Source organism: Salmo trutta, chromosome 28 (genome assembly GCF_901001165.1).
Source record: "Salmo trutta chromosome 28, fSalTru1.1, whole genome shotgun sequence".
NCBI lineage: Eukaryota > Metazoa > Chordata > Actinopteri > Salmoniformes > Salmonidae > Salmo > Salmo trutta.
The window spans coordinates 41,036,752-41,054,715 of record NC_042984.1 but is presented as its reverse complement, the minus strand read 5'-3'; the positions used below and the strand labels follow the sequence as shown (position 1 = coordinate 41,054,715).

At 44.2% G+C, this 17,964-nt stretch overlaps 1 protein-coding gene across 1 annotated transcript; it reads left to right on the top strand.

Moving 5' to 3' along the window:
- The first annotated feature begins 8,677 nt into the window (after positions 1-8,677).
- On the top strand, positions 8,678-16,021 carry rhoab (ras homolog gene family, member Ab). Its single transcript, XM_029720080.1, has 5 exons — positions 8,678-8,924; positions 10,762-10,919; positions 13,414-13,534; positions 13,804-13,934; positions 15,194-16,021. Exons 2-5 carry the CDS (start codon positions 10,764-10,766, stop codon positions 15,365-15,367), a joined length of 582 nt encoding a protein of 193 aa, XP_029575940.1. The 5' UTR covers positions 8,678-8,924; positions 10,762-10,763; the 3' UTR covers positions 15,368-16,021.
- The last annotated feature ends 1,943 nt before the right edge of the window (positions 16,022-17,964 follow it).

Sequence of the window (17,964 nt, the reverse complement as noted above, 5' to 3'; positions counted from 1 at the left end):
CACACTCAACAACAAAAGCTTAATGTTTTTTTAAATAAAAAATAAATTGAATTTATTTACAAATGAAATGTGATGATTAACCAGGCTACTAGGACACAGTATAAATCACACCTTCTGAACAGCAATGAAGAAAAATATTTACAAGTTGTAGGCCGATATGTGCTTTTTGATCTATCAAGTTTAGCAGTATACAGTAAAGGCCTATTAACTAGTTTCAACAACAACAAAAAAGGTGGATTATTTACAAGCTATATTGTCATGATTATCGATCAAGGACAGCAAAGGCACTTTTTGTAGAGTTTACAATGCATTACAGAGGACAAGGCTGACAGTAAACAGTACAATCAAGCTTTCAGAACAACAATGGAGAACATGGAGACAAAACCAAAGGGAATTCAATGACACCTTATGTGAACAGAATACTACTACTTCTATTAACAACAGCTTCAACATGATTGACACAAGCTTAAGTTACAGGCCTCTAATGTGTTGTTTTAGCAGTATACTGTAAATGCCTATCAACCAAGTTTTCTAAACCAATAGCAGAGACAAGATTGAAAGATAATCCCGTCTCTGTATTATGTATTATCAAGGTCAACAAATGCTTTTTCTGTAGAGTTTAAAATATAAAACATACACTTGCATGCCATTGTGACAAAGCATATTCACACTGCCCTCTAATAAGACTGCTTTACAGAATAAGCACACACAAACACCCTTACCACTAGCATCTAACAGTTTTATAAATGGTGTGACCAAATGAGAAAATCATAGTTTAGTGTCACATCCACTACAAATCCATGCATTGCCAGATACTGTAATGCCATGTATTTCTGAAGTGGAAGTAGTGTGTCCTTTAATTCTCTTTCATACTGGTTTAGCAATCCATACATTTTAAGATGTAATGTAATGCAATTACTGCTGCTAACCATATGCTGCAAATCTATGGCTATAACTGTCCAATGTGACTTTAAGTTGACAGGCACTATTACATGCTCAAAACGCCACCAATCGTGCACCGTTCCAGGCACATTTGGCATAGCCTCTTTGCTGTCACAAAACAGGCTCCGTAATTCCTGACTCACAAAAGACATTAACACAAATTGCTCCTTCAGATGTGAATTCAAAAGATCATTGAACCCATCAGTTATTCGGTCAATGAACAACTTGTTGTCACTGTTTAATATGTAATAATCCTCTTTAGCAAGTGGAGATGGAAGACTTTTGGCTGTCTCTGGAATATGACGTTTAGACCCAGATGAGTCATTTCTCAGCAGAACACATTACTTTTGTCTTTCTGAAAAAAAATGGCACTTTTTCACTATGCTACTTTTCATACGATACCAGATAGAACACAGCTTGCTTCAGGAATTATTGGACATTCTCTAAGGTATATATTGATACTTGAATTTGCCATGTAATGTGTACTATTTCCCAAATGGGTTATTATCTGAAAATGCTATACTACTAGATAATTCAAAGAGGTGTATGTTATATATGCAGGATATTTTATTTGTCAGGCCAAGCAATTGATCTGATGCTCTCCTTCTCCGTGGCCGACGTGAGTAAGACATTTAAGCGTGTTAACCCTCGCAGGGCTGCCGGCTCATCCCTAGCCGTGTCCTTAGAGCATGCGCAGACCAACTGGCTGGTGTGTTTACGGACATATTCAATCTCTCCCTATCCCAGTCTGCTGTCCCCGCATGCTTCAAGATGGCCACCATTGTTCCTGTACCCAAGAAAGCAAAGGTAACTGAACTAAATGACTATTCACTTGTGTCATCATGAAGTGCTTTGAGAGACTAGTCAAGGAATATATCACCTCTACCTTACCTGTCACCCTAGACTCACTTCAATTTGCTTACCGCCCTAATAGATCCACAGACAATGCAATCACCATCACTCTGCACACTGCTCTATCCCATCTAGACAAGAGGAATACCTACGTAAGAACGCTGTTCATTGACTATTGCTCAGCATTAGCACCATAGTACCCTCCAAGCTCATCATTAAGCTCAAGGCCCTGGGTCTGAACCCCGCCCTGTGCAACTGGGTCCTGGACTTCCTGACGGGCCACCGCCAGGTGGTGAAGGTAGGAAACAACACCTACACTTCGCTGATCCTCAACACTGGGGCCCCACAAGGGTGCGTGCTCAGCCCCCTCCTGTTCTCCCTGCTAAACCCATTACTGCCTGGCCTCACATGCCTCCAACTCAATCATCTATTTTGCCTATGACACAACACTAGTAGGCTTGATTACCAACAACGACAAGACAGCCTACAGGGAGGAGGTGAGGGCACTCGGAGTGTGGTGTCAGGAAAATAACCTCTCACTCAACGTCAACAAAACAAAGGAGATGATTGTGGACTTCAGGAAACAGCAGAGGGAGCACCCCTTTATCCACATCGACGAGACCGCAGTGGCGAAGGTTGAAAGCTTCAAGTTCCTCTGCATACACATCACTGACAAACTGAAATGGTCCACCCACACAACGGTACCTCTTCAACCTCAGGAGGCTGAAGAAATTTGGCATGGCACCTAAAACTTTTACAGATGCACAATTGAGAGCATCCTGTCGGGCTGTATCACCGCTTGATACAGCAACTGCACCGCCCGCAACCGCAGGGCTCTTCAGAGGGTGGTGCGGTCTGCCCAACACATCACCTGGGGCAAACTACCTGCCCTCCAGGACACCTACAGCACCCGATGTCACAGGAAGGCCAAAAAGATCATCAAGGACAACAACCACCCGAGCCACTGCCTGTTCACCACCTTATCATCCAGAAGGTAAGGTCAGTACAGGTGCATCAAAGCTGGGATCGAGAGACTGAAAAACAGCTTCTATCACAAGACCATCAGATTGTTAAATGTAAATGTTAAATGTAAATGTAAATGTTAAATAGCCATCACTAGCACAGAGAGGCTGCTGCCTATATACATACAGTTGAAGTCGGAAGTTTACATAAACTAGTTTTAATGACTCCAAGCTAAGTGTTTCAACTACTCCACAAATTTCTTGTTAACAAACTATAGTTTTGATAAGTCGGTTAGGACATCTACTTACATTTACATTACATTACATTTAAGTCATTTAGCAGACGCTCTTATCCAGAGCGACTTACAAATTGGTGCATTCACCTTATGATATCCAGTGGAACAACCACTTTACAATAGTGCATCTAAATCTTTTAAGGGGGGGGGGGGTTCGAAGGATTACTTTATCCTATCCCAGGTATTCCTTAAAGAGGTGGGGTTTCAGGTGTCTCCGGAAGGTGGTGATTGACTCCGCTGTCCTGGCGTCGTGAGGGAGCTTGTTCCACCATTGGGGTGCCAGAGCAGCGAACAGTTTTGACTGGGCTGAGCGGGAACTGTGCTTCCTCAGAGGTGGATGAACGCAGTTCCCTTGTTTGGGTGTAGGGCCTGATCAGAGCCTGAAGGTGCGGAGGTGCCGTTCCCCTCACAGCTCCGTAGGCAAGCACCATGGTCTTGTAGCGGATGCGAGCTTCAACTGGAAGCCAGTGGAGAGAGCGGAGGAGCGGGGTGACGTGAGAGAACTTGGGAAGGTTGAACACCAGACGGGCTGCGGCGTTCTGGATGAGTTGTAGGGGTTTAATGGCACAGGCAGGGAGCCCAGCCAACAGCGAGTTGCAGTAATCCAGACGGGAGATGACAAGTGCCTGGATTAGGACCTGCGCCGCTTCCTGTGTGAGGCAGGGTCGTACTCTGTGAATGTTGTAGAGCATGAACCTACAGGATCGGGTCACCGCCTTGATGTTAGTGGAGAACGACAGGGTGTTGTCCAGGGTCACGCCAAGGTTCTTAGCACTCTGGGAGGAGGACACAAGGGAGTTGTCAACCGTGATGGCGAGATCATGGAACGGGCAGTCCTTCCCCGGGAGGAAGAGCAGCTCCGTCTTGCCGAGGTTCAGCTTGAGGTGGTGATCCGTCATCCACACTGATATGTCTGCCAGACATGCAGAGATGTGATTCGCCACCTGGTTATCAGAAGGGGGAAAGGAGAAGATTAATTGTGTGTCGTCTGCATAGCAATGATAGGAGAGACCATGTGAGGATATGACAGAGCCAAGTGACTTGGTGTATAGCGAGAATAGGAGAGGGCCTAGAACTGAGCCCTGGGGGACACCAGTGGTGAGAGCACGTGGTGCAGAGTCAGATTCTCGCCACGCCACCTGGTAGGAGCGACCTGTCAGGTAGGACGCAATCCAAGCGTGGGCCGCGCCGGAGATGCCCAGCTCGGAGAGGGTGGAGAGGAGGATCTGATGGTTCACAGTATCAAAGGCAGCAGATAGGTCTAGAAGGATGAGAGCAGAGGAGAGAGAGTTAGCTTTAGCAGTGCGGAGAGCCTCCGTGACACAGAGAAGAGCAGTCTCAGTTGAATGCCCAGTCTTGAAACCTGACTGATTAGGATCAAGAAGGTCATTCTGAGAGAGATAGCAGGAGAGCTGGCCAAGGACGGCACGTTCAAGAGTTTTGGAGAGAAAAGAATGAAGGGATACTGGTCTGTAGTTGTTGACATCGGAGGGATCGAGTGTAGGTTTTTTCAGAAGGGGTACAACTCTCGCTCTCTTGAAGACGGAAGGGACGTATCCAGCGGTCAAGGATGAGTTGATGAGCGAGGTGAGAAGGTCTCCGGAAATGGTCTGGAGAAGAGAGGAGGGGATAGGGTCAAGTGGGCAGGTTGTTGGGCGGGCGGCCGTCACAAGACGCGAGATTTCATCTGGAGAGAGAGGGGAGAAAGAGGTCAAAGCACAGGGTAGGGCAGTGTGAGCAGGACCAGCGGTGTCGTTTGACTTAGCAAACGAGGATCGGATGTCGTCAACCTTCTTTTCAAAATGGTTGATGAAGTCATCCGCAGAGAGGGAGGAAGGGGGAGGGGGATTCAGGAGGGAGGAGAAGGTAGCAAAGAGCTTCCTAGGGTTAGAGGCAGATGCTTGGAATTTAGAGTGGTAGAAAGTGGCTTTAGCAGCAGAGACAGAAGAGGAAAATGTAGAGAGGAGGGAGTGAAAGGATGCCAGGTCCGCAGGGAGGCGAGTTTTCCTCCATTTCCGCTCGGCTGCCCGGAGCCCTGTTCTGTGAGCTCGCAGTGAGTCGTCGAGCCACGGAGCAGGAGGGGAGGACCGAGCCGGCCTGGAGGATAGGGGACAGAGAAAATCAAAGGATGCAGAAAGGGAGGAGAGGAGGGTTGAGGAGGCAGAATCAGGAGATAGGTTGGAGAAGGTTTGAGCAGAGGGAAGAGATGATAGGATGGACGAGGAGAGAGTAGCGGGAGAGAGAGAGCGAAGGTTGGGACGGCGCAATACCATCCGAGTAGGGGCAGAGTGAGAAGTGTTGGATGAGAGCGAGAGGGAAAAGGATACAAGGTAGTGGTCGGAGACTTGGAGGGGATTTGCAATGAGATTAGTGGAAGAACAGCATCTAGTAAAGATGAGGTCAAGCGTATTGCCTGCCTTGTGAGTAGGGGGGGGAAGGTGAGAGGGTGAGGTCAAAAGAGGAGAGGAGTGGAAAGAAGGAGGCAGAGAGGAATGAGTCAAAGGTAGACGTGGGGAGGTTAAAGTCACCCAGAACTGTGAGAGGTGAGCCATCCTCAGGAAAGGAACTTATCAAGGCGTCAAGCTCATTGATGAACTCTCCAAGGGAACCTGGAGGGCGATAAATGATAAGGATGTTAAGCTTGAAAGGGCTGGTAACTGTGACAGCATGGAATTCAAATGAGGAGATAGACAGATGGGTCAGGGGAGAAAGAGAGAATGTCCACTTGGGAGAGATGAGGATTCCAGTGCCACCACCCCGCTGGCTCGATGCTCTAGGGGTATGCGAGAACACGTGGGCAGACGAGGAGAGAGCAGTAGGAGTAGCAGTGTTATCTGTGGTAATCCATGTTTCCGTCAGCGCCAGGAAGTCTAGGGACTGGAGGGTAGAATAGGCTGAGATGAACTCAGCCTTGTTGGCCGCAGACCGGCAGTTCCAGAGGCTGCCGGAGACCTGGAACTCCACGTGGGTCGTGCGCGCTGGGACCACCAGGTTAGAGTGGCAGCGGCCACGCGGTGTGAAGCGTTTGTATGGCCTGTGCAGAGGGGAGAGAACAGGGATAGACAGACACATAGTTGACAAGCTACAGAAGAGGTTACGCTAATGCAAAGGAGATTGGAATGACAAGTGGACTACATGTCTCGAATGTTCAGAAAGTTAGGCTTACGTTGCAAAAATCTTATTGACTAAAATGACGAAAATGATACAGTACTGCTGGCTGGTGGAGTAGGCTAGCTAGCAGTGGCTTTGTGCATGACAAGTAATTTTTCCAACAATTGTTTACAGACAGATTATTTCACTGTATCACAATTCCAGTGGGTCAGAAGTTTACATACACTAAGTTGACTTTGCCTTTAAACAGCTTTGAAAATTCCAGAAAATTATGTCATGGCTTTAGAAGCTTCTGATTGGCTAATTGACATAATTTGAGTCAATTGGAGGCGTACCTGTGGATGTATTTCAAGGTCTACCTTCAAACTCAGTGCCACTTTGCTTGACATCATGGGAAAATCAAAAGAAATCGTAGACCTCCACGAGTCTGGTTCATCCTCGGGAGCAATTTCCAGATGCCTGAAGGTACCACGTTCATCTGTACAAACAATAGTACGCAAATATAAACACCATGGGACCACGCAGCCATCATGCCGCTCATGAAGGAGATCCTTGAACAACAGCAAAGGACCTTGTGAAGATGCTGGAGGAAACAGGTGCAAAAGTATCTATATCCAAAGTAAAACGAGTCCTATGTCGACATAACCTGAAAGGTTGTGTGGGTGCTTTGCTGCAGGAGGGACTGGTGCACTTCACAAAATAGATGGCATCATGAGGGAGGAAAATTATGTGGATATATTAAAGCAACATCTCAAGACATCAGTCAGGAAGTTAAAGCTTGGTCGCAAATGGGTCTTCCAAATGGACAATACTTCCAAAGTTGTGGCAAAACGGCAAAAGGACAGCAAAGTCAAGGTATTGGAGTGGCCATCACAAAGCCCTGACCTCAATCCTATAGAAAATTTGTGGGCAGAACTGAAAAAGCGTGTGCGAGCAAGGAGGCCTACAAACCTGACTCAGTTACAGCAGCTCTGTCAGGAGGAATGGGACAAAATTCACCCAACTTATTGTGGGAAGCTTGTGGAAGGCTACCCAAAATGTTTGACCCAAGTTAAACAATTTAAAGGCAATGCTACCAAATACTAATTGAGTATATGTAAACTTCTGACCCACTGGGAATGTGATGACCGGAGACACCTGAAACCCCACTTCTTTAAGGAATACCTGGGATAGGATAAAGTAATCCTTCTACCCACCCCCCCAAAAAAAAGATATAGATGCACTATTGTAAAGTGGTTGTTCCACTGGATATCATAAGGTGAATGCACCAATTTGTAAGTCGCTCTGGATAAGAGCGTCTGCTAAATGACGTAAATGTAAATGTAATGAAATAAATAAAAGCTGAAATAAATCACTCTCTACTATTATTCTGACATTTCACATTCTTAAAATAAAGTGGTGATCCTAACTGACCTAAGACAAGGAATTTTTACTAGGATTAAATGTCAGGAATTGTGAAAAACTGAGTTTAAATGTATTTGGCTAAGGTGTATGTAAACTTCCGACTTCAACTGTAGACTTAATCACTGACCACTTTAATAATGTTTACATATTATGCATTACTCACCTCCTATGTATATACTGTATTCTATACTATTCTACTGTATCTTAGTCCTGCCTTGACATTGATCGTCTATATATATATATATATTTCTTAGTTCCATTCCTTACTTAGATTTGTGTGTACATGTTTGGAAATTTCTAGATATTACTTGTTAGATATTACTGCACTGTCGGAGCTAGAAACACAAGCATTTCGCTACACCCGCAATAACATCTGCTAAACACGTGTGTGTGACCAATCAAATTTGATTTGATTTGTGAAGGCTGGCCTTAGGCTGATTTAAATGTGTATAGGTGCAGCTATTACCATCACCATTAGGTTAATCTAGGTCGTTAACAGGTATGCCAGTACATCACTGTTTACATTGTGTCTTTGTCTTTGTTTACATTTTATTTCACACCGGAAGCAACAGGGCAAGCAACAAAAAACTGATATAAACACAGTGCCCCTCCAAAACTAACCACATTTGGTTATATCCTACTGATTATTTCCCACCCCCCTTTAGCTGAGACAGGTAGAAAAGTTCTCTCTGCAGCCCAATATCTCTACGGCCAGGTCGCAATTGTAAATGAGAACTTTTTCTCAACTTGCCTACCTGGTTAAATAAAGGTGAAATATATATATATATTTTTAAATATTGTCAACATACTTCTATCAGTGTCAACATTGTATTTTTTTCATTATTGTTTTTTCTCTTAAATTACTAATGGAATTTTCTTGTTGGCACAATAAAAGTGGCCATTGATTTAAAAAAATGATATAATTTGAATTATTTATCATATTGCAATGTTTAGAAATGCGTGCTTTTATTTTGAAGGTTTAGTGATTACCATACTAAGTGACGTTATCGTTTGTGCTGCTGGCAGAATACTAGTTAGTCACTTCTTGGGTCCTTTCTTGCATCCTTTTTGGTGTGGAAATGTTTCTGAATGCACTTAGCTAGCTTTTATGTCAACAACCCAAAAAAACTGTTGGCTGCGGATCGAAACCGAATCTTCAAACGGAGATACGTTAAGGCAGAAATACTTTACTCATGCAACGTGCACGCGCAGGCGTGGCTCACGCTCGTTTCCGCCACCCCTCCCCCTAGCCCCTTTCGCGTACACGCGAAGTAATTCATTGTATCGGATTGAAACGAGGGTTATCGACGAAGCACCATTGCCCTGGGAAAACGACTACTAGCCTTCTAAACAACAGGTAAAACTACTTTTGAATCACTTATCGCAATAAAAGTTTCATATGACAACATTGGTGGAGTGTAATTGTAGGATAAATTGTTAGAAAGTTGTCCCTTACCGTCGTCTGTCTCGCTTTTCCAATCGAGCCGAGGACGTCCTCGATAGCTTCCGCACTGACAGCCAACGGGCTAGTTAGCCAACACCGTTGACAAATAAGCTCCATTGTTTTATCACAAAGTTGTTATCCTCAAATGAATTGAATCGCCGAATCACGCCCATGTAGCTAACGTATCCACAGAAGTTCACTTGGTACAGCTAGCAGTAACAAGTCAGTATTTCAAACAAACCGGCGTGTCAGTTTGTTGCTAGTTAACGTAACAATTACGTTAGCTAACTAACTTGACCAATGCAAACTAGCCAAACTCGAACGTTATCGATCATCAACACGACCATATTCTGATCAGTTAGTTAGCTATGTTAACTGTTTTCTGCCAAGTAGTTAACTACTGTGGCTTTTTTTTTTTTACTTTTACGTGCAAGCCTGTAAGCTAGCTACTCTACTAGTTATCAAACTGTTAGCTATCAAACCCCATTTGTTTAGATCTGATTGGGTGGCTCAGCTCGGCCCATACATTGCAAGTATTAGCGTTGGTCTCTAATTAGCTTTTTTTGTATTAAATGTTTTACAATTTTCACTTCAGTGACCAGAGACTGTTTAGCTGGTGGAGAGCTAGCGAAGTGAGTTTGTTTGGAATGTGACGATCTGTTGATGTCTTGACGCCATCTTACTGAACATTTTAATGACCAACCCTATAGGCAAATGTACTTAGCTATAGTAGCTAGCGTTAGCTACTTAAATTCTTGCCCGTCCTAAAAAGTCGGGGTTGATGTCTGGTCAGCCAATAAACTAAAATCTGCGTGACGGTTTCTGATTGTCTTGTATGTGAGGAACTTCATTGCGCTGCTCATGCGGTTAATGGGGACATCACTGATCACTACGATACTGCGTGACATACATACTTACCCCTCGATCACACCAACAGTGTTATTGCGCAAAATGGTAGCTATGCAGCAGCATCTGGATACGGGTGCAACAAAAGTTCAACATTGACATTCTGCTACCATTTCTGTCAAGCCATCATTTGACTACCGACCCTGTGGACACCATGCCGTGGTAGAAGCTAACGCCTCGACAGTAATTGCGTTTTGGCACACCAGAAGTACATTAATTTCCAACGGAACACTGTATTTGCCTTGCAGCATTGAGTTGCAGGGGCATTTGCACTGCGTTCTGTGTGGTGTGGCCACACGTCACTCAATCTAAAATACATGGGACGTGTTTTCCACCTTGAATGCACCATTCATTGTGGGTCCTGACTTGTGATCCCAACGGTCAACAATTAGTTTAACCCGACCATCAATTCAATAACTAAATGGACGGCATCATTCTCTCTCCCTCCTCCCTGCACACATATTTACATGAGGAACCTCACTCAACGGTTATTAGTGGGGGTTAAACCTGCAGTTTGTTCTGGATCAACAGTCTGGTTGGTTAACATTGGTTGTTGTCCTCTGCCCAGGCAGGGACTTGTAGGACACTGACAGACAACCATTGGGTTAAATATAAACGTAAACTATCCCTTAACCTCTGCTGGTGCTGAATCCTATGTTTTTCCTCTGGGGAGGGTCATTCAAGAATACAAGTTTGGCTGTTAGCTTTGCTTTCCCCACAATAGTGTTGAAGTGTCCAGTCAATCGATCACACTGATCCTACGAGGCCACGGACGTTGTGAAAAGCTGTCTCATATTGAACAGGATTTCTTGCTTGTTTCTTCATGTGTCTTCTCTCTTCTCAGGCATGGCGGCGATTCGTAAGAAGCTGGTGATCGTGGGAGATGGTGCCTGTGGGAAGACCTGTCTGTTGATAGTCTTCAGTAAAGACCAGTTCCCCGAGGTCTACGTACCCACTGTCTTTGAGAACTATGTGGCTGACATCGAGGTGGACAGCAAGCAGGTAATGCATACAGACACAGCCACACACTGTCTATTTCTTAGTTGAAGGTGTAAACCAGGTTAGGTGAAATACATAGGCCTAATTGCTAGCAGGTTTTCAGGGGTGGCTTCGGTTTTGGTGTGTTCAACGGTGGCATTGCTGGTCTTGGCTGTCGTGGCATTGGCTGGTTGGGATTGAGCTGAATTTACCAGTAGCTATAGAGGCAGACGGGTATAATGGCATGGCATATGTTTATTCAGTTGACCAAGTAATAAAAACATATTAGGCGCAGCATATGCTGCTGAATAATGTAATGCAAATGTAATCTAAAGTTGTAATGTAAGACCTTATGGCACTTTATTAGATAGAGGTCCGAGGCGGTTATAAACCCAGGTGTCCTGTCCTCAATATGGTTTGACTAGAAATCTGGGACGTCTAGCCTAGTTTTTATTGGCTATATTAATTCCACTTCATGTGTCATACTCGTAGAAGTGTCTTGCTCTAATTTGCTTTCCCCACTCACCGTTGGTAGTGAATTTCCTTTTTTCCCTTTAGTGTGTCAGTGATGAATGCCTTAATGAAATGTCCAGTTATCCATTTTCAAAGAGTTTTGTTTTTCTGACATTGTCCTCTATTCATTAGTTATTGAAGTTGACCTACCTCTAAAACCAATATCCGTTTATCCAATTTTTCCAAACAATGTCCTGTGTGTTCACGAAAGTCTGCAGTAGGCAGACCTCATTAACTGTTTAATTTACATTTTACTCACTTTATATAGATGGCACATCTATGGTTTATTTCTGTTGCCGGGTTTTGCTGATAAACCAAGTCACATGAACACTAACAGCTGCTATCCATTCACATGAACACTAACAGCTGCCATCCATTCACATGAACACTAACAGCTGCCATCCATTCACATGAACACTAACAGCTGCCATCCATTCACATGAACACTAACAGCTGCCATCCATTCACATGAACACTAAAACAGCTGCCATCCATTCACATGAACACTAAAACAGCTGCCATCCATTCACATGAACACTAAAACAGCTGCCATCCATTCACATGAACACTAAAACAGCTGCCATCCATCCACATGAACACTAAAACAGCTGCCATCCATCCACATGAACACTAAAACAGCTGCCATCCATCCACATGAACACTAACAGCTGCCATCCATCCACATGAACACTAACAGCTGCCATCCATCCACATGAACACTAACAGCTGCCATCCATCCACATGAACACTAACAGCTGCCATCCATCCACATGAACACTAACAGCTGCCATCCATCCACATGAACACTAACAGCTGCCATCCATCCACATGAACACTAACAGCTGCCATCCATCCACATGAACACTAACAGCTGCCATCCATCCACATGAACACTAACAGCTGCCATCCATCCACATGAACACTAACAGCTGCCATCCATCCACATGAACACTAACAGCTGCCATCCATCCACATGAACACTAACAGCTGCCATCCATCCACATGAACACTAAAACAGCTGCCATCCATTCACATGAACACTAAAACAGCTGCCATCCATTCACATGAACACTAAAACAGCTGCCATCCATTCACATGAACACTAAAACAGCTGCCATCCATTCACATGAACACTAAAACAGCTGCCATCCATTCACATGAACACTAAAACAGCTGCCATCCATTCACATGAACACTAAAACAGCTGCCATCCATTCACATGAACACTAAAACAGCTGCCATCCATTCACATGAACACTAACAGCTGCCATCCATCCACATGAACACTAACAGCTGCCATCCATCCACATGAACACTAACAGCTGCCATCCATCCACATGAACACTAACAGCTGCCATCCATCCACATGAACACTAACAGCTGCCATCCATTCACATGAACACTAAAACAGCTGCCATCCATTCACATGAACACTAAAACAGCTGCCATCCATTCACATGAACACTAAAACAGCTGCCATCCATTCACATGAACACTAAAACAGCTGCCATCCATTCACATGAACACTAAAACAGCTGCCATCCATTCACATGAACACTAAAACAGCTGCCATCCATTCACATGAACACTAAAACAGCTGCCATCCATTCACATGAACACTAAAACAGCTGCCATCCATTCACATGAACACTAAAACAGCTGCCATCCATTCACATGAACACTAACGGATGCTGTACACATACACTTGCCACTTTGTGAAAATGTTTTTTGGTGTGGTAATAGGAGCAGCACCTTGTTCAGTACGGACTAAATAGGAAATGGTTTTGAAATGGGCAGTCTTCTAAGATGAACAATAGATATATTGGATTGCTGGTAGTACAGCCCTGGTTTCAAAACAAGGTCCCGGTTTGATACATATTGCAGTTCCGTATGTGTATTGTATAGCAAGTCCATAAAGTATAACAATCCTCAACGGTATAGAGATTTGTTGTTGCACGTCTAGCCCAATGTGGATTACCAGTGGTGGTTGTCTACTCTGTACTAGGTGGAGCTGGCTCTGTGGGATACAGCTGGCCAAGAGGACTACGACAGGCTTCGCCCCCTCTCCTACCCCGACACTGACGTCATCCTCATGTGCTTCTCCATTGACAGCCCAGACAGTTTGGGTGAGGTCACACACACACACACTCAGACTTGCCCTCTGTCTTGCCATCATCAGCACAGTTTCCTTTTATGTCCATTGCCATTACGGGAATAAAGGTGGTTTGTTCAGCCAATTCTGGCTAGTGAAGTACTCGCTCACACACAAGCATAAGACAGCAATAGCTCTTCTCTCCAACCTTCTGTACTGTACACTACCTACAGCTGGCCTACCACACTAGAGCATTGGCGCGTGTGCCTGTCTGACCCCCCCCAACCTTTTGCTCTTTTACAGAGAACATTCCAGAGAAATGGACTCCTGAGGTCAAACACTTCTGTCCCAATGTTCCCATCATCCTCGTAGGCAACAAGAAGGACCTGCGCAATGATGAACACACACGCCGCGAGCTGGCCAAGATGAAACAGGCACGTAGAAAGAACACCAATGTTCCCCATCTCTACACCAACTCTTCAGCTGGTAAACAGACTGGGTTGAGAAATAAAGGGCCACAAAGCTTTTGGGGAACTTGCCCTAGGTCTAGACCAGGGAGGGGCACCTTTGGTGGGGGTGGGGGACACAATCTGAACTCATCATGATGGACCGCAGTTGCTCGGGGGGTTTGCGTACCCACATCCATCCCTCCCACATTGTGTGCAAAACATGTTAGTGGCCCCCGTCTTGACAGCGGGGAGACATTGTTGAAGTTTTAGAGTTAATTTCATGCAATTCACCCCATGACAAAATGTGTAGTAGAGAAAAATGTTGCCGTTTTAAAGCAGGTTTGCTGTCACTCGAAACTTTGCCGGAGGGGGAAGAGACGATGTAGCAATTTTATAACAAATGTAATTTATTCTGCTTGTTTTGCCATGAGGTGAAGGTGGAAAATTGTCTGTTTTAGAAGCAATTTCCTGCAATTCTACACATTTTGCCACGAGGGTGGAAAGAATTGTTTGTAGTTTTTAATATGATATCTGAGTGAGACTGACCAAAGAAATCTATGGGGGCACCAGGCAATGTTCCCTCAAATTCTTTCCGGCACTGGTTTGCTGAGCGCAAACTTAAACATCGAAATGAAGTGTAACTTCCAGCGTGCGTTTACTGTGAACACTGAGGCTGTACCTGCTTTAAGTTTTAACAGTTGCCAATTAGGCTACTGTGGCTATATGATCACAATGTGGTCCTACCAGAGTTGCCTACCACCAAAAACAATATAAGAAAAGGCATTCCATAACATTTAAACATGGAAATAGCCGTTCTATCATTCAGCCTACCAGTAGCAGCCAATGTGTGGTGTTCAATATAGGCCTACATTCCACGAGACTTTCGAAACGTATATGCGGGGCTTGACATTAACCTGTTTATCCACTTGTCCTTCAGACAAGGTGACTGAAAATGTTTGATGCAAGAAACCACTTTCAAAATAAAATGCATTGTTATTCCCGTACCATTATTACAGAGAATCAGACAATTGATACGAAGGCCTTAAAAAGGGCCCACTGGCTGCCAGTTTATTTAATATTTTTTTATTTGACCTTTTATGTAACTAGGCAAGTCAGAACAGATTCTTATTTACAATGACGGCCTTTTCCATCCCTGGCATATACCATTAAACTGTATCACTCTTTCCCCATTATATGATCAGTGCATTGGTTGTCCTGACAGTGTCTCTTAACTTTCTCTGTAGGAGCCAGTGAAGCCAGAGGAGGGCCGCGACATGGCCAACAGGATTGGAGCGTTCGGCTACATGGAGTGCTCAGCCAAGTCGAAGGATGGGGTGCGGGAGGTGTTTGAGATGGCCACCAGGGCGGCGCTACAGGCCCGGAGGGGCAAGAAGAGCAATAAATGTCTCCTGCTGTAGAGTGCATGACAGGACCATGTACCAGGGGCTCTGGCAAGTGTGTGGTTGGAGAAGCACCCGTTTACATCCCACCAAATCCCTGACCCCCTCCCCCCCTCACACTCGCTGGCCGCTGGAGCTTGTCTCCTTGCTTTGGGAGATGATCCCTGAACGTAGATTTTTTTTCTAGTTATAAATTTTTTTTTTTTTTTTACTCATTTAAAAAAAAAAAAGTAATGGAAAAGATTTATCAGTATTTAAATTGGAGGTGAGGGGAGAACCCGGGACTGCTTTTGGTTTTAAAATGCTTTACCTTGAAATCTTTCACCTTCCAAATGCTGTTGTTGGGCCTGTCGGGAGAAGGGCTGGCCTCGGGACTGCCAGTTAAGTGCTCTGCCTGCCTGGACTCTGTGTTGGCTGCTTTCAGTTTGTTTGGAACACAAACAGGGCTGATAACTGCTTTAAATTGTAGTCTGTTATGTACAAATCATTCTTAGTTTTTGGATGTGAAACCGTAAAGTAAGTGTTGAAACAAATAAACAGGAAAACATGATGTATGCAAATCTGTAAATATAAGGCATGGGTATATTCATATGTACACACGTACATAACTGGAAACTGTATTTTTAAACTAGCCTTAGTTACATTGTGTAATAAATTACATTCTTTAACACATTTCCTTTTTTTGTGGTGTGGGAATTGAATGACTGCACTAGAGTGAGGATGTTTTTCTGAGACGTTAAAGGTTGAGAACCACCTGACAACAATCTAATTTATTTGACTAAGCCCTTTTTAGATCAGCAGTTGTTACAAAACGCTTAACAGATACCCATAAGAGCAAGCAATGCAGAAGCACAGTGGCCAGGAAAAACTCCCTAGCCTAGGCTCAGTGGTGACCAGTCCAATTCTGGGTTGGCTATTTTTTGACAAAGCTTGGATTAAGGAATAAGGATTCCAATTTTTTTCCCCTCTTTACTAATGCATTCTTGTAGAATATTAATCAATTAGGCTGTTTGTAAGGTAAAGCCTCTAGCCCCTTATATTATATGACAATTGGCTTGTAAATTACAACTTCATAGCTGGCGCAAAATATTTCGTGCCAGTGTTGAGACAAGTCATTCTGTTTGCGGAGCTTCCATATTTGTCCGCTGTCAAGACTACAACTGAAAAAACAACGGATAACCATTTTGAGGCAGCAAAATCTGACACAGCTGCTAAAAAGGAAGGAAACCCGTCACCGAGCCCCAACCATGAGCCGGTTACACCCAAACACCCATCTCGAGAAAGGCTGATGTATTGCACAGCTTCGCTCTTTCTTGTGCAATGTTTGAGAGGAGCCGTGACACGAGGCTAGAGCTGAAAAAGCCTCCGTTGCCGCCTTTTCATTCTCGGCCTGTTCCCTCATCTCAGCCTCCACCGACCGAGGCCAGTTTGGTAGTAGCGCACTGTAGAGTCAAACTGCTGCTTTATATACCGGGCTATTTTTAGCCTCAAAGAGTGAACCTATTTTTAACCAATATGAGCTCATCTTTCTCTGAGCCGCCCAATGAGGGGGAGGGGTAGTTTGGAGGCGGGTTAAACAACGACTAGGCCTATCTGCTGTGAGTGGCTGCTCAACCTACCCAGTGTTACATTTCTTTCCGAAACGACACGGATTGCCTTAAAGTGATTCATCGGCGCCAAAATGTTTTGGACTCCCTTAGATGAAAAACACCATACCCATGGTCAGGTTTTTTTGGTCTGAACAATTTTTTATGACACTTTGTTGCTTCTGGAAAGTCAAGAAGATGGTCCGTACCCACAGTGTATCGAAGTCACCTCCAAGTCTGTCAATCCACAAATGACTCAGCGAAGAGCCGTTAAAAAAAAAAACTATCCGGATGTCTAGGCTTCTTTTTACCTAGTAGGTTGCTCTTTCCGGCCCTGACATTTGATACACCCTATAATAACAGTAAAAATAGATTAGAAATTGCAACACTTGATCAGATAACCCATCACATTATTGTGCATTCTTAGACAACCTATCTCCCACACACAATTGACTCGTTGTTCTATTGACTTAGAGCTATCATCCCTCTGCAAATTCCATTTCACATTCCTAGAATGTACTAGGCCTAGCCCTATAACACATACTGCCTACAAGCCTGATAACACGTTTCACCCATAACCCATTCCAAAGGGCTGTAAAGAAAAACGATAAAGACGTGGCCTTGATGTGCGACATTCTTGTTCGACACTGAATTGTCCTTTGTCCACCAGCGCAGGTAACAAGATACTTACATAACTACTGTAAATCGCTCTGGATAACAGCGTCCGCTAAACGACTAAAATGTAAAATGCTTCAAAATTAAGTTCAACACAAGACAACATTACAGTTGCGATCAGTAGGTACATTTGAATGGTTTATTATCGATTGTCATGTTATGTCTTGTTATTATTGTAAATGATTTTGAACTCCACAGGTGAGTGACATGGGTAAAAGACGGTGGTCCCTTATTGTCACCAGTCTTCGTGCAACCACGAAGCCAAGATAATGCAAATCCTGTGCCCACTGCCCAGTCCCAAGACAATTAGTTCACAGTCACCCATTTCTTTATCTATGAGTGCATGAATAGGGG

Coding starts and splice junctions, on each gene's coding strand:
- rhoab (XM_029720080.1), top strand. CDS start 10,764: ATGGCGGCGATTCGTAAGAAGCTGGTGATCGTGGGAGATGGTGCCTGT. Junction 10,920..13,413: donor TCGAGGTGGACAGCAAGCAG/GTAATGCATACA, acceptor ACTCTGTACTAG/GTGGAGCTGGCTCTGTGGGA. Junction 13,935..15,193: donor AGCTGGCCAAGATGAAACAG/GCACGTAGAAAG, acceptor CTTTCTCTGTAG/GAGCCAGTGAAGCCAGAGGA.